At 44.0% G+C, this 16,821-nt stretch overlaps 1 protein-coding gene across 1 annotated transcript in view; it reads left to right on the top strand.

Moving 5' to 3' along the window:
• The window catches only part of ITGAV (integrin subunit alpha V), a 92,406-nt gene that overhangs the window by 16,533 nt on the left and 59,052 nt on the right, over positions 1-16,821 (top strand). Inside the window, exons 3-4 of the mRNA XM_075001638.1 lie at positions 15,332-15,423; positions 16,041-16,155. Of these exons, the coding sequence (XP_074857739.1) occupies positions 15,332-15,423; positions 16,041-16,155 (207 nt within the window). The remainder of the gene's footprint in view (positions 1-15,331; positions 15,424-16,040; positions 16,156-16,821) is intronic.

The following is a 16,821-nucleotide window of genomic DNA, read 5'->3' as shown; positions in this document are numbered from 1 at the left end:
AGAGGTCTACTGTTGACATGGTCTTCTCTCTAAGGCAGCTGCAGGAGAAGTGCAGAGAGCAGAGAAAGCTACTCTACATAGCCTTCATCGACTTGACCAAGGCCTTTGACTTGGTCAGCAGGGATGGTCTGTTCAAACTGCTCTACAAGATAGGCTGTCCTCCACGGTTACTCAAGATGATCCAGTCGTTCCACGAAAACATGAGGAACCATCCAATATGACGGCGCATTATCGGATGCTTTCAGAATCAGGAGTGGCGTCAAACAAGGATGTGTGCTTGCTCCTACATTGTTCAGGATCTTCTTCGCACTCCTCCTGAAGCATGCCTTTGGATCTTCAACAGAGGGCATCTTTTTGCACACAAGATCTGATGGGAAACTGTTTAACCTTGCAAGGCTGAGAGCTAAGACTAAGGTGCGAGAAGTCCTCATCAGAGACATGCTGTTCGCAGACGATGCTGCTGTAGTGTCTCACACAGAAGACCAACTTCAAAAACTGCTGGATCGGTTCTCCAAAGCGTGCAAGGACTTTGGGCTTACCATCAGCCTAAAGAAGACAAATGTACTTGGTCAAGATGTTGCTGAATCCCCATCAATCAGCATTGACAACTATACGTTGGAGGTTGTCCACGAGTTCGTTTACCTCGGGTCCACCATCACTGACACCCTGTCGTTGGACACTGAGCTAAATAGGAGGATCGGAAAAGCAGCCACAACTCTGTCCAGACTCAGCAAGAGAGTGTGGAATAACAACAAGCTGTACGCTCACACCAAAATGCAAGTCTACAGAGCCTGCATCCTCAGCACCCTCCTTTATGGCAGCGAGACTTGGACCCTGTATGCCTGCCAGGAAAAGAGGCTGAACGTCTTCCACTTGCGCTGCCTCAGGCGTATCCTTGGAATATCATGGAAGGACAGAGTTACCAACACAGCCGTCCTCGAGCAAGCTGGAATCCCAACCATGCACACCCTCCCTAGGCAGCGTCGGCTCCGCTGGCTTGGCCACGTCCACAGGATGAACGATGGAAGGATTCCAAAAGACATCATGTATGGTGAGCTAGCCTCTGGCAAAAGACCCCCCGGACGCCCCCAGTTGCATTACAAAGATGTCTGCAAGAGAGACCTCAGAGAGGTAGACATCGAGCTGGACAACTGGGAAGAACTAGCAGACGACCGCGGCAGATGGAGGAAGGGGTTACACAAGGGCCTTCAGAAGGGCGAGTTGAAGATCAGACAGCTAGCAGAGGAGAAGCGAGCGCACAGAAAGCACAATAAGGACTTGCCAGACACCCACTACATCTGCAAGAGATGCAGCAAGGACTGTCACTCTCATGTGGGTCTTTATAGTCACAATAGACGCTGTAAATGAAGTCCTCAATTGAAACTTGAAAGGGCACGATCCATAGTCTGTGCAGACTGAAGGATGCCTACTACTACTAAAGATTATTTGTGTTGATCCTCATTCTCTTTCATCCTGTGTCTCTGTTCACCTGCAAACAGATATTTCTTAGAATTCTGTTTTTATATTCTTCTTTCTGAGACTTTTTAAGGAATCTTCCAGATCAGGGACTATAAGAATCCTCAAAATGATTTATGGGGAGGCCCTAGACAGGGGTAGATGTTTCTGTAACTTGTTTTTTTATGGATGGTGGTGTTAACCCTAAGCCAACTCCTTTTGCCTCACTGAGAGGTGATCCACAGTTGTCTGGTTTCTGTCCATTGACCTGTCCAGTTTGGGTGACCCTTCCAGAAGCTGTAGCACCCACTGGCATAACTCTCTAGATCATCAAGACACCTCACCATGGCACAGAATGGACCCTGGAACAACAGCAAAACAAGAGCAGCCAAGGTGAATACTCGGAGGCTGTGTTCAGAAGCCAACAGAGAAGTTAAAAAGGCAGTAAAATGGGACAAGAAAAACTTTGTGGAAAACCTTGCACAACAAGCAGAACAAACTGCAGGGCAGAGGAACTTGAAAGAGCTGTATGACATCACTTGGAAGTTAGCTGGGTCACGGCATACAGTAAAGGATAAGGAGAGGCATGTGCTAGCAAACCCGAGTGAGCAGCTCAGTAGATGGAAGGAACACTTTGAAGAGCTACTGAACTACCCTGCCCACGTGGAACCTCCCGAGTTACCACCTGCAAATATACCACTGCGAATTAACAGTAACAGACCTACAGAAGAAGAAATCAGGAAAGCCATTGCCCATCTGAAAAGCGGAAAAACACCTCGTCCAGACAACATCCCTGCAGAAGCAACCAAGGTGGGTAGTGAAACATCAGTCAACATGATGTATAATCTATTTGGAATACCAAGGAGATCCCACAAGGTTGGAAACATGAGTACCTTACCAAGTTTCCAAAGAGAGGCAACCCAAAGGAATGCAAAAACTGGAGGGGCATCACATTACTTTCTATTCCAAGAACAGTGTTCAGTAGGATTCTCTTGGAGAGAATGAAGACAGAAATCAATAGACAGCTCAGGGAAGAACAGGCCAGCTTCCAAAGTGAGAGATCCCGTACATACCAACCAGCAACTCTGAGTGATCATAGAACAGTCTCTTGAGTGGAACTCACCCCGTCCATAATCTTGGTACACTTGAAAAAGCTTTTGACAGCGTTGATAGACACGCTTTGTGGAAACTGCTACAACACCATGGCGTCCCATCCAAAATTATTAGCCTGCGCCATTCAATGTACAAACCTTCAACATACCGAGTTGTTCACAATGGTGTCTTGAGTGGGGGACATGGGCTGCAGCTGGCTTTGTCCCCACAGCAGGAGTAGCCGCGGACAGCGTGAACTGCAAATGGCTCTTAAAGAGACACGTGCCGCTGGGATGGAGCTGTCCATCCGGCTGACTGCTTCCCCGAGGTGACCCTGCCCCAGCTGCAGCTGCTGTGGGCACTCGTGGCGCCCCTCCACCGCTGGCCTGGGAGCTCACCACCTGGCCTTGTAGGGGTTTTTGGGGGCTGTTGGGAGATTGGGGCTTGGGGAAGGAGCTGAGTTTGTGGAGAGCTTGCGGTGGACATAGAGGGGAGGTGCACGCTGAGATCAGTCTGGGCCTTGCCACTCCTCCCTCTTGAGCTTTGCTACTGTTGCCCTGGCTACTCCTTCCCACCCAGATCCATGGAGGGTGCAGACCCTCAGCCTGCATACCAGTCTGTGCAGCAGGTGTGAGGGGGAAATGGGCACCAGTGTCACCTGATCTGCCTCCTGCTGGGTTTTGCTGATGCCTCTTCCTGTGACTCACTTTACCTCCCAGCCTCCTTATCTGTACAACAGACCAGTTGGGACCTCTGACTGGGAAGGGACCACACCGGCACCATGGGGGTTGAAATAATTGTTTATGTACTTTGTCTCACATATAAGTCCTCATCACACATACACACCGCTGCTTTGGCTGGATGTTAACCAGAGACCACACTGAGCACCATTGGCGTGCTGATGTACTATTTTACAGAGATTCTACCCAATTTTTACACGCAAGTGCCTAATACTTATTCTCTGAGCTATTGCAAGTGGTTTGCAAAGAGCTACAAAGAGAGAGAGAGAGCCCTATGTTGTGATACCTGCTCTCTGCTTCTCTCCACATACAAGGTAGTGCAATGTCCCTGTAACCCAGGGTTGTGAATTCAATCCTTGAGGGGCCTGTCAAGGTTCTGAGGCAGGCCAGATTTTTAAAAAGTGTGTCAGGGATGGTGATAGGTCCAATTGTGAGTGCAGGAGACTGGACCTGATGACCTTCTAAGGTCCCTTCCAGTTCTATGAGAGATGTATACCTCCTTGGTAGGGTTTCTCTGGGTGTGGGGGAGGATGTGGCAAGATTAGGATGGCTGAGCTACCAGCACATTCTCCCCTAAAAAGAGATACTGACACAAGTATGGTTTGATGTTGTTATTAAGGACTGTCTCTTGTTCTCATGCATTGCGGCTTTTGGATGGGATTTTGTAACTGAATTAGAAAAACTGGCTCTTCTCGCTGTTTTAGTTGAAGTCCCCTGCTCGAGGCTCTGGGGTAGGTAATGCCCCCCTCACTACAGTCAACGCGCAGATAATATTCTTACACTCTTCTCCAGAGGTTTCACCTAGGAACAGAGCTCAATCCCTCCGTTGCTTGAATCCCTCAAACAAATTATCTGTCCCAGTGCTACCCATGGCAGGGTCATTCTGATAGGCAGTGTGTCCAGTTTGCTGTCTCGCCACCTGGATAATGCACTTCTTCTGCAACTGTAATCAGTGCCAGCCAGCTCACTTGGTGGTTAGTGTGCCTCCTGCCCTGCCCATTTCTCCTGGGCAGGCAAGGTGCTCTCCTCAATTGCATCTGCCTTGGCACGTTCTGCACCTACTCTTTAACCTCCAGACAGATTTCATACAGCTGGTGTATTCAGGTCCTGGGCAGGTGTGAGGCTCTCATAACTATAATAAATAAACCTGTTTTTGTTATCCTTTGTTTATTGTTTGGTAATTTTCCCTTTTTCTGTGAAACTAAGAATTTTATAAACAAAAAGAAGCACAATTTTCTATTGCCTCAGGTGCAAAATTAGCTAGTCATGGCACTGCCTGTTCTTGATCACAATGAACTAGATCAGTGGTTCTTAACCTGGGGTGCATGCAATCCCCAGGGGCGCATGATGCCCCTTCTGGGGGTGCGAGACATGCCAGATTATTTTTAGAAGGTAAATTATCGAAAGCACAAATTAAGCACAGGCACATAACTCCAACTGCTTTGTTTCATCAAGCCTATGTATTTATTAACAGTATACATTTTTTTAATAATTACTGTAACATACAAACAAAATATTAATTTCACTACAATTACCATAAAAACTTGAAAATAATCTCCCTGAAAATACAGCGTACTTCCACGTTGTGGGATTTTTCTTGATTCATGTACAGTTGATGATGTGGTGGCGCAGCAGCTTTGTTTGAATTCAGTTAGCCACTGTTAGCATGTCGGTTACAGTTTACTTCCACAGCAGAACTCCCAAACATCTCTGGGTATACTTGGGTATTTTTGTATGCTGCTGTACTATTATTTGGGGTGAGTAATAAGAAAACTAATTTACATATATTTAACATGCACTTAAAAGTGTATAGATCCCCTCATCTCCATGTTTGAAAATAGGTGCAAGAACATATTTTGAGAGCCGAAGGGGTGCAGGCTGCAGTAAAGGTTAAGAACTACTGGACTAGATTATGAGCAGGACTTCAGATGGCCATCAACAAGGCATGCAGTGGACACTTTTCAAACAGCTAGAGGAAATTGATTTTGCTGATGATGTCACGCTCCTTTCACACCAACAGGAAAGGATGAAAGAAAAGGTCACAACACTAGACAAACTGCCTCAATGACTGGACTGAGAATTAGCAAGGGAAAGACCAAGACAGTGAGGATCAACCAATCCAACAGCAACACTATTACTGTGGGAAGGGATGACCTGGAAGATATGGAGCAGTTCAGCTATTTGGGGAGTATTATGGGAAGAGACAGGGGAACAGACAAGGATATCAATGCCAGGATAGGTAAAGTAACAGCTGCATTCAAGCCTCTTTGTCCCATATGGAGGTCACAAATAATATCTGTGAAGACAAAACTGTGGATCTTCAACACAACCATGAAGAGTGTGCTCTTGTATGGATGCAAGACCTGGCATACTAAAAAGTCTTTAAATCACAAGCTACAGATGTTCATAAACAGATGCCTGAGGCACATCATTCATATTAAGTGACAAGGCTTCCTCAAAAACGAGGAGCTTTGGAACAGAGCAGGAGAAGGACCACTTAACGTTCAAATCAAGAGAAGAAAGTGGGCATGGCTACGCTACGCTCTCAGAAGGCCATCATGCAGCATAGTCCCTCAAGCTCTCACATGGAACCAGCAAAGAAAACACAAAAGAGGAAGACCTCGGACAACATGGAGGAGATCTGCTGAGACTGAAGGACAACAATTGGGAGTACTCCTGGAGTTAGCTAGAAGTTTTGTCTCAAAACAGAGTGAAGTGGAAGAGACTTGTAGATGACCTATGCTCCACTTAGAGTACAAGGGTGTAAGTCAAGTAAGTCCTAGACGGGACAAGGAACTTTTTGGTGTCAAGGGACCACTGACTCACAGAAAAATCATTTGGGGTTGCAAGTGAGAAGCACAAAAGCCAACACCTCACCAACATGGTCCCTAGCTTTAAAAAACAAACATGCAAAAAGATCCTCCCTTCGTTCCCCTTGCACAGCAGTCCCAGAGACTGGGGCAGGGGGAGGGCAAAGCTAGTAGATTTTTGGCCCGCCCTCCCTCCCCCGTGCTCTGGGCTGGGGCCAGGAATGAGGGGTTCAGTGTGGGAGGGGGTTGCCGGGAAGGAGGCTTGTTGTGTAGGGTCTGTGCAGGAGGGAGGGTGCAAGAGCAGGCTGGGTTTGGGTGATCTGGTCGGGAAGGTGGGAATGCAGGGTCTGGGAGGATGGTAGGAGTTGGCTGGGGGTGGGAATCTGGTTAGGATGGCCGTTCCGGACTGGTCTCAAGGTGCAGGGCCTGGGCAGGAGGCAGGGGCGGGGGGGAACTGGAGTTGTGGGATTTTGGGGGGGCGGGGAGGTGCTTACCTAGTGCAACTTCCCATCTGCTCTCATTCACCCCCCACCCCTGCTGCTCTGAATGGCCAAAATTCCAGCCAGCCAAAGAGGTGGGGTTTAAAATCCTCTCCAGGCAACGCTGCTCTGCTGTTCCTTCAGCAGGGAGAAGGGGAGCACAAGTGATGCACAAAGCCCAGAGGCTCTTCATCCCTCCGCCAGGCAGAGCCCGTGGGCTTGCCTGACTCTGGCCCACAAGGCTTGGGGCTCCCTCCCTTGCAGTGGTGTGGGTGCTGGGAAGGGGAGCCCCGAGCTTCAGGGGGTCCAGAGCCAGCACACTGCAGGCTGGGGCTTCCCCAGCTCTGTCCTCAATTCTTTACACAAGACCCAGGGGTCACTCACTGAAATTAACAGGCAGCAGGTTTAAAACAAACGTAAGGAAGTACTTCTTCACACAGCACACAGTCAGTCTGTGAAATGGTTGCCAAGGGATGATGTGAAACCCAGAAGTATAACAGGGTTCAAAAAAGAACTAGGTAAGTTCCTGGAGGACAGGTCCACCAATGGCTGTTAGCCAGGGTGAACAGGGACATAATCCCATTCTCAGAAAGGCAGATGCTGGGAGTGGGTGACAAGGAATGAATCACTGTAGAATTGTCCTGTTCACTTCCTATGAAGCCTCTGGCTTTGCGACCTGAGGAAGACATGATACTGGGCTACATGGACCACTGATCTAACCCAGTATAACTGTTCTTTGTGGTGTTAGGGAAGATCAATTGCCATTTACTGACTGAATCTTCAGTAAAAGAATGTAACGGAGAGACCTTCCTTTTGAAAGGGCCATGTTAATGAGTGGGTTTGAAATATGCTAATGAGGCACTGAAATGAATATGCAGCACCTCATTAGCATAACGGTGGCCACAGCGATTCGGAAGTGCGGCTTTTTGAATCATGCACCGCCCGTGGAGATGGGACTTTCCAAAAGGACCCCACCCCCCAGTTTTCTTCTTCAAACAACCACCTAATCTCAGGACAATTCTCGCTAGAAACCACAGGCCATACTACAGTAATACAAAATCCTGGAACTTTTCTTCGCAACAAACCCCATTGCCAACTTTGTCCACATATGTACTCTAGAGATACCATCACTGGACCGAACCACATCAGTTACACTATCGGGCTCACATTCCTGTGCCTCCACTAATGTTACATATATCATCGTGTGCCAGCAACGTGTCTCTGCTATGTGTATTGGACAGACAGGACAGTCACTTCATGAAAGAATGAATGGACACAAATCAGACATTAGGAATCTGAATACCCATAAACCCATCGGTGAGCATTTCAACGGAGTAGGCGATAGTATTAAACACCTGAGAATCTGACTCCTACAACAAGGAGACTAACACAAGACTACAAAGGGCAATATCTGAAGTGGAATTTGTTCTCAAATTCTGTGCTTTGCACCTGGGCTTTAATAGACATAGTAATTACCTTCCACATTACAAAGACAGCTTCCCCATCTTTGATATTCGTAGTGATCTCAGGCAAGTCACTTAATAGACACTTGCAGTAAGTAATTTCCTGGTTACCCTTTGCCCTCTTCCACAGCTGATTTCAGTTTTGATTTTTTTTCTTTTTTCAATGTGTTATATATTTGTTGTGCCAGTTCATTTTCAGCCCTATACCAAAGCTGAAGAAGTGGGTCTGCTCCACAAAAGCTCATCACCTAATAAATTATTCTGTTAGTCTTTAAAGCCCTACATGACTGCTCTTTGTTTTGTTCAAAAGTAATTCCAGATATTGCCAAAAGCCTGCTCCAGGGCTACGAATTTCTCTATGGGAGATTAAATCAATGCTGATGGTACCTCTTCTTTATTTCCTACAGAATAAGTACTGCAGTTTCTTTGTACTTACTAGCAAGAAGAAAAAGGTCAATGTGAAAATATGGTCTGTTACCTTAATCAGTCAATAGTTTCTGAATTCGGCATTGGATATTCCCTCTGAAATGGCTTTGTAGCTGGAATTGATGGTAACCTCTCAGTCCAGGCCACGATTAACACCTCTGATATGCAAAAATAACAAAACAATAAACAGCAACCTACCCCCCACCCCCAGGGCAAACTTGGCTGCAACCCAATTACAAGGCAACTCCCCATTCACCTCTCTGAGAGCCACTACAATATTTAGAGTGATACCGCATAGATAAGATTGGTAACATTGCATGTCTCACGTGACTCAACCCTTCTCTCACAGGCAGGGTGTGCTTATGTATTGGTGGGCGGCCAGCTGCTGATTTATCACTTAAACTGCGGAAGTGTGTGTGACAGATTGTCACTCCAACATGCAGTCTGGGAGCCGTTGGAACCACTGTGCCCCCTAGCTTCTCAGTGGAGCTGGCATCTCTTTTGGTGCTCTGTTGGTGAGATAGCTGGCCTCTCCAGGCCTTGTTGCCGCCCACTGTGATGACAAGTGGTGGCACATGCCCAACTGTGGTCCACTCAAGGTGACAATAGCCAATTTCCCAACTCATCTGGTATAAACCCAGAATTACGCCATCTTGCACTTTACAATGATCTCAACAATGCAAACTCATTCATATAATTATCTTCCCCTCCATGTGCGGAGGATATGTGCAACAAGCCTGTATTAAACAAGTTGAGGTTTCCCCAGACACTTAATTTAAGGACTCTGCTTAAGGTAAAGCATTCATTAATTACAGAAAGATATTTTTAAGTATGTGTCAGTGATAGCAAACAGATCAAAGCAGATTATGCAGCGTATAAACAAAACCACAAACTCAGCCTGATATATTAGATAGGAGTTGAACTAGCAGTTTGTCTCTCTGCTTGATGATACAAAAAGTCCACAAAGTTTCCATACATAGGCTAGACATTTCTTTACTGATTCCCCCTTCCTCAGTCAGTCTTTGTTCCTCAGATATTTCCAGGAGTTCTCTTGTGAAGCTCTGAGATGATATCACTCCCCACTTCATCTAGTTTTTGCATATGGTGGGAACCTGTTATTCAAAGCTAAGTTTTAGTCTGTGGAAAAAATACAGGTACCAAAATGGACTTCAGTGTCATGTGATTTGGTCTCATGCCTTGCTGAGTCATGCCAGCTATTACGCATAGTCTGGTTGAAATCTGTGGTGCATTGTCTTTGTTGCTGAGCCATTAGCACTCTCTGGCTTCTTCATTGTTGTACCAGAAAGGCTAATTATTGGTGTTATCCAGAGTGAATACCATGCAGTTGGAACTGTTTTGCTAGGAGGTGGGGGCAGTGTGTGAAGCCACCCCCTCATGCCAGTGTCCAGATCAGAGAGCTACATGAAGCAGGAAGCCACTTCAAGCAGTGTGGAGCTGTTTTGAAGCAGCTGTCTGCTTTGTACAGAGAGCCCCAGTGGGGAGAGTCCATAGGCTGGCTGCAGCCCATGGGCGGTATCTTGCTTGCCCCTTGTTTAGTACCTAACAGTGAAGAGTGCACATTGTTAAATGGTTGCCACCTGCAGCATCTAATTGGCGTTTGTTGGTTGTCTCGGGACTGAAGAGGTCATGTAGAGAGAACTCCCTTTGGCTTTTGTCTATAGTGCTAAGGATTGACTGGAGAGGGGGCAAAGCAGGGGTTCATAGTGTTAGAAAATGTATTAACCTTCACCGTGTTGAAAGTGATTTTGGTCTTTATGTGGACAAAGACATTCATAATATCAGTTTGTTAAATCCATCTCCCATCGTTTCTACAAGTGAGATGTTCGAATTTAAAAAGCAACATACCTTTTACAGGAAAAAATGAAGCTATCGTTTCATGTGCTCTCCGCTAAAAAGGCTGCTGAAGTCTAAAGTATTATCCCTCAGAGAATATCCTCTGTTTGCTTGTTTATTTTACCATTTTGAGCTAATTGCTCTTGACATCTTAGGGTACTTTTTAAGGTGAAAGGATGAATGTTTCTGTTGAATGTAGCAACGAAGGGTCCTGCGGCACCTTATAGATGAACAGAAAAGTATTGAGCATGAGCTTTCGTGAGCACAGACTCACTTCATCAGATCTGTTGAATATAAACACTTCCCAAAAGTAAAGATAAGTAAATTACAAGATGCTTTCCTACAGGGCTTCTAAGTAGTGTTAAGTTGTGCGTCACTTGGCTTTGGTTTAATGTAACTAAGACTGTGTGAACATGTGCAGCAGAAAGTCTCATCAAGTTAAACATAGCTGTACTGTCAAAACAAAAAGCAGTCAAGTAGCACTTTAAAGACTAGCAAAATAGTTTATTAGGTGAGCTTTCGTGGGACAGCCCCACTTCTTCAGACCATAGCCAGACCAGAACAGACTCAGTATTTAAGACACAGAGAACCAAAAACAGTAAGCAAGGAGGACAAATCAGGAAAAGATAATCAAGGCGAGCAAATCAGAGAGTGGAGGGGTGGGGGGGAAGAGCAAGAATTAGACTGAGTCAAGTAAGCAGATGAGCCCCTACAGTGACTCAGAAAGTTCCCATCACGATTTAAACCATGTGTTAATGTGCCGAATTTGAATATAAATGTCAGTTCGTCCACTTCTCTCTCTAAAACGGAGCGATAATTTCTCTTCAGTAACACACATATCTTGAGGTCATTGACAGAATGCCCCATTCCATTAAAGTGTTGACTAACTGGTTTGTGGATCTGGAGTGTTTTGATGTCTGTTTTGTGCCCGTTGACCCTTTGTCTAAGGGAGTTAAAAGTCTGTCCAATATACAATATACAAATATACACGTGCCAACAATGCTCAGATGCTTTGTATATTGGACAGACTTTTAACTCCCTTAGACAAAGGGTCAACGGGCACAAAACAGCCATCAAAACACTCCAGATCCACAAACCAGTTAGTCAACACTTTAATGGAATGGGGCATTCTGTCAATGACCTCAAGATATGTGTGTTACTGAAGAGAAATTATCGCTCCGTTTTAGAGAGAGAAGTGGACGAACTGACATTTATATTCAAATTCGGCACATTAACACATGGTTTAAATCGTGATGGGAACTTTCTGAGTCACTGTAGGGGCTCATCTGCTTACTTGACTCAGTCTAATTCTTGCTCTTCCCCCCCACCCCTCCACTCTCTGATTTGCTCGCCTTGATTATCTTTTCCTGATTTGTCCTCCTTGCTTACTGTTTTTGGTTCTCTGTGTCTTAAATACTGAGTCTGTTCTGGTCTGGCTATGGTCTGAAGAAGTGGGGCTGTCCCACGAAAGCTCACCTAATAAACTATTTTGCTAGTCTTTAAAGTGCTACTTGACTGCTTTTTGTTTTGATAGTGTATAGACTAGCATGGCTTACTCTCTGTTACTATAGCTATACTGTGGTGTATGTATGGCTATAGTAAGCAGGGTGTTTAAAGAAATTTATATGCACTGCTGGTTAGGCTTGAAAATATTATCAGAAAAATACCTCAAAATTCACTTTTACAAAATACATTGGACAGTCAGTGCAAAAAAACTTGTTAGGGTAAATGCAAAATATCACATGTTGAGGTAGCAAAATTGATATGTTAGGCAGTGCATGTTGTTTTTGTAACTTGACTGTGTCATAGATCAACAGACCGGCATAAGTGCAAAATTGTTTTTCCATTTCTGTTTATTTTATTCACTGAGTAGCTTAAAATTTCACTGTCACAAAGTGAGTTACTAGTGGAAATTTTATTTTTGAGTTTCCTGACTTATTTCTTTAACAATACAAACATAATATAACACTACGGCTATGTCTACGCTACAGCTCTTTGTTGATGGAAGTTACTGTTGGAAGATGTGTTCCGACAAAACTTTTGTCAACAGATTGCGGCCATACACGAAAACCAATTGCTCTGTTGATTTGCTCTGTCCACAGAGAACAGCCAGACTGCCTGGCTGCGCTCATGACAGAAAGGCCAACTGGAAGCACAACATACAGGGCTGCCCTGTGTCCTGGAAAACCCCTCTGTCTACAAGGGCCGCCTGGAACATCCACACTGGCTTTTTGTCCACAGAGCCTGTCCAGAAAAGGGTTCTGCGTCCTGGGGAAAATGGCAGAACACTGCTGGCAGAAGTGCTGCTTTCTGTCTGTTTGCTGTTAACAGAACACCTTTGTAATGTGAACGCACTGCGAGTTTAGTCAGCAAAACTCTCTAGTAGCCTATCAGTGTTTCTTTGAACTGAATTACTTCCTAGAATTATCAGGAATTTTCTTTGTTCAAATACAATTTCAGCATTTGTTGAGAAGCATTTGTTAAGTTGTTGCTTATAAATGCTGTGATGAAATCCTAATCACGTAAAAATGTTCACTCCGTACTTGAGAAGAACTCATTTAGCATTTGGTTTCACCAGATAAACAAAATTTATAGAGCTTGCTAGGATAACCTTGTCTTCCTTCATCCTTTTGACATATCTGTGAAGCATAGTTTGTGTTTTAAATTGTGGCTTGTGGTCTTAGTAAAGAGACTTATCCTTAGTGCTTTTAAAATAGATTTTTAGGAATTAGATGGAATAATTGTAGCTAAAATTTGTTTTCTCATTTCTCTCTCTGCTTCCCCACCAAATTTTGTATAGAGTTCCTTTAATGTACAGGGTGATACTCTGGCACATACTCTTGGTTTTGCATCTGATTTCTTGGCCTTGCCGGTTAGGAGTTGGAGCTGGTAATTCGTTCATTGTGAAAATCCACTTGGGTGTTTGAGCCAAGAGCTAAATTGCACTTCATGGCCCTCTTTCTTTTCCTTCTGAAACCAAATTATATACAACTTGCCAAAAAGTCAGTTTCAGACAATGGGCTGCATCTGTGCCAAACTTTTTCTGAAAATCTGACTCCTGATCTGTCTACATAGACTACACGCTTGTGGCAGCTGTGTGTGAGGTATGTGTAGCAACATGCAGCAGTGAAAGGCTCTACCCGGTGGAGGCAGCAGGGAAAGACTGCAGTCAGGGCGAGCTGTCAGAGCCTTTCCTTTATGTTTCCATGCTATCGGAGACTTGTTGTGCTGAAGTCATTTCCTGTGGTGGAAGAAAGGCTTCAGTAATGTGGAGCTGCTGGAACTTTTCTCTGCTGCCTCTCCCTTGCCAGAGCCTTTCCCCATTTCTAGGATAGGAAAAGGATCTGGTGAGGGGAGGCAGTGGGGGATACTGCACTTCAGAACATGGCAGTATAACTCAGGAGACATGACTTGAGTGACTAATGAGTTGTATAGGGTGTGTATCTGAGTACATATTCATACCCTTTAGGGGAGCATTTATTCTAGTCATCTAAGCCAAACTGGATGGTGTACATACAGGTTGAACCTGTCTCATCCAGCATCCTCGGGACCTGACCGGTGCTGGATGAGAGAATTTGACAGCAGCTGTGTATTCCTAGTCTCCAGTGCTTCATTGTGATCCAAATCAACGTCCACATCCTCCTCATCCTCTCATTCACTTTTTCGAATAAAATATTGTATGACACTTGAGGTAGTGTCTGTAACACACTGTGCAATGGCTCTAAGCTGTTCAGGATCCATGGTGGCAACATGCAGCAGTGTGAGCCAGGGGCAGGCTTTGGAAAAATGGCACAAAATTGCTTGGAACATTTGTTTTCCAATGGCAAGGGGTGGGGGCAATGCACTCTGGAATGATATCAGACACCAATAAATACTTGTGGTGCACTTTTTCCCATAACACAATGGCGCAAAAACCCAGAATGCAGTGGGGCTGCAGGCATTGTGAGATAGATACCCACGATACATTACATTACTGACACAGTCAAGCCTAGCTGAAACAGTGGAGACACACTATGTAGACTTCTGGATGTGTGTAGACACTCACCTTTGACTTCATGAAATCAAGTAGTAAAAAGTCGATTTCAATAAATTGGGCTTTATTTCATAGTGCAGACATAGCCTGAGTGCTGTACCTAAGGGCTTGATTGAAATGGGAATGTGTCCATTGCTCTCAATGGGAGAAGGATCAGGGGAGGGCAGGGTATGTTAGATGGTTTTTAGATTTACACTTAAGCCATTCAACTTAACTTACTCCTCCTGAACTCCAACGGCAACAATGAATTTTTAGGGCATGTATTTGTGGGGGAATTCAGGTAAGTTGAGGGGAATTAACTTAAGGCCTTATCTATACTACGTGATGGATTGATGCTGCACCAATCAATTCACTGGCCATTGCTTTATCACATAAATCAATCTCTGAGTGTGCTCCCATCGACTCTGGTACTCCACCAAAGCTAGAGGAGTAGCCAGCATCGATGGGAGAGCGTCCTCTGCTGAGCTTACCTCATGAAAGATGCTGCAGTGTGTATGTCAACTTCAGCTATGCTATTGAAGAAGATCAGTGGCATTGTGTAGTGTAGACAAGGCCTCAGTGTGAAATGAATGCACATAAGACCTTAGGAAGGGACAAGTCAACCCAAGCTGTCTTGTTCAACTTACTCCTTTACATGAATAATTTATGTTTTGAGATAATAGGTTTGCTCTCTACAATAACCATTCTTCCTGCTTTGTGTCTAGACATATCCACTGGTAGATTTTTGAATCTTTACTTGATCTGATAACATTCAGAGTGGAAATTCAAACTCTTGTGATCTTACAGTAATTCTGCCTGTGCTGCTTATGTGTTAGTCATGGGTCCCATAGGCACATAAGCACACCTTAAAAAAATTTGTCCTATCAAAGCTATTCCTGCCTTCAAATAATTTTGGTTTTTGGCTTGATTTTTCTCTGTTAGTATTGTTACTCTAGTAATGTCTCGTATTACAATGCTGTGTTTTTAATATTCTTTGCAGGCGATAGAAACTTTGCACCTAATGATCCACTGGAGTTTAAGTCTCATCAGTGGTTTGGAGCATCTGTGAGATCTAAAAATGATAAAATTCTGGTAAGTCTGGTTGGTAATGTTTTTCAGACAGTTGTACAATAAAATACTGCTATGGAGACACTTGAGACATTTCAGAAGTAAACTGTGAGTCCCTTGTCATCCAACTTGAGTTTCTCATTAGAAGTTTATGGGCTGGCTTTTCCTGCTTGTTCTAGGGAAAGACTAATGTAATTCAGGAATTAATGGTTGTTATTTTCTGAAAATTCTTCTAAAGCCCTTCCCAACAGATTGTTCTGTGAACGTTGTACGTGACTTTTTATCAACTAATGCATATTTATAAAAATATAACAATTAATTAATTTTAATTTAATAATATAATACTTCTATAATATTATAATTATAATTATAGTAAATATAATTATAATATAATATAATAATTTAATAATATAATTTAATATATAATTAATAATATAGTTAAATATAAAAATATTTCTTTGTCTGTGGCTTTTACAATTGTGCATTGTGTTGGTAACGTACTATACTTCTGCTAAAAAGTGCTTTGGCCTCAGTCTTTCTTGGGTCTGCAGATGAACAATAGATGCGAAGATTTGCTTACTCACCTTGCTCAGGCATTCTGAAGAGAGATCTGTTTTCTAGACTGTCATCTTTTTCCTCAGGCCTGTGCCCCCTTGTATCATTGGAGAACTGAAATGAAACAAGAGAGAGAGCCTGTGGGAACTTGTTATCTTCACGATGGATCTAAAGCTGTTGAATATGCACCCTGCAGGTCTAGTATGTATAGAAGGTTTTGTTTAACTTAATAGTTTCAGTTTCCTTTCTGTTACGCCAATTTCGTGTAAGCATGTGGTGAATAAGATGAGAATCAGTTTACGTGCCTTCTGTCTTTTTCTGTGATCAGATTGGTATTTAGCCTTGTGGCAGTTGGAGGCAGAGCGTAGACTAAAGCTCCAAGTATGGGCACTCCTGAACTTGCAAGTATTCAGGGTCTGCATTCAAATTTCACATATGTGGCCATTCCCTACAGTGGATCAAACTAAAACCTTGAACCAGATATCTCTGAACTTTGAAGAATCCAGGTCTGTAGAGCTCTGCAAATTCATGGATACCCATGGTACATTTTTATTGACATTTTGATACAATTTTTATATCACCCACACATTGGGATGGTTATTATCCCCTTTTATAGTCACAGTTATCTGCACTGACATCTGCAGACGCAGATATCCGCAACTTGTTTTGTAGCATCCAACATCAGCCTACTTTCTTATTGCGAATGGATGTTACTCTGTTGCAATCATAGTGCAGGAATTTCTGAATCTGGAATTAATAGAATATTAGTGCTCTAAGTGGCATACCTTTTAACTGTGTGAACTGTGCCATGGCAGATTAAAGTTTCTGCCAGTGAACTACTGAAGAAAGTAACTAGGATACTGCAAC

This window comes from Carettochelys insculpta, chromosome 8, assembly GCF_033958435.1.
Source record: "Carettochelys insculpta isolate YL-2023 chromosome 8, ASM3395843v1, whole genome shotgun sequence".
Taxonomy (NCBI): Eukaryota; Metazoa; Chordata; order Testudines; family Carettochelyidae; genus Carettochelys; species Carettochelys insculpta.
This window is presented reverse-complemented; position numbering and strand designations above follow the sequence as displayed.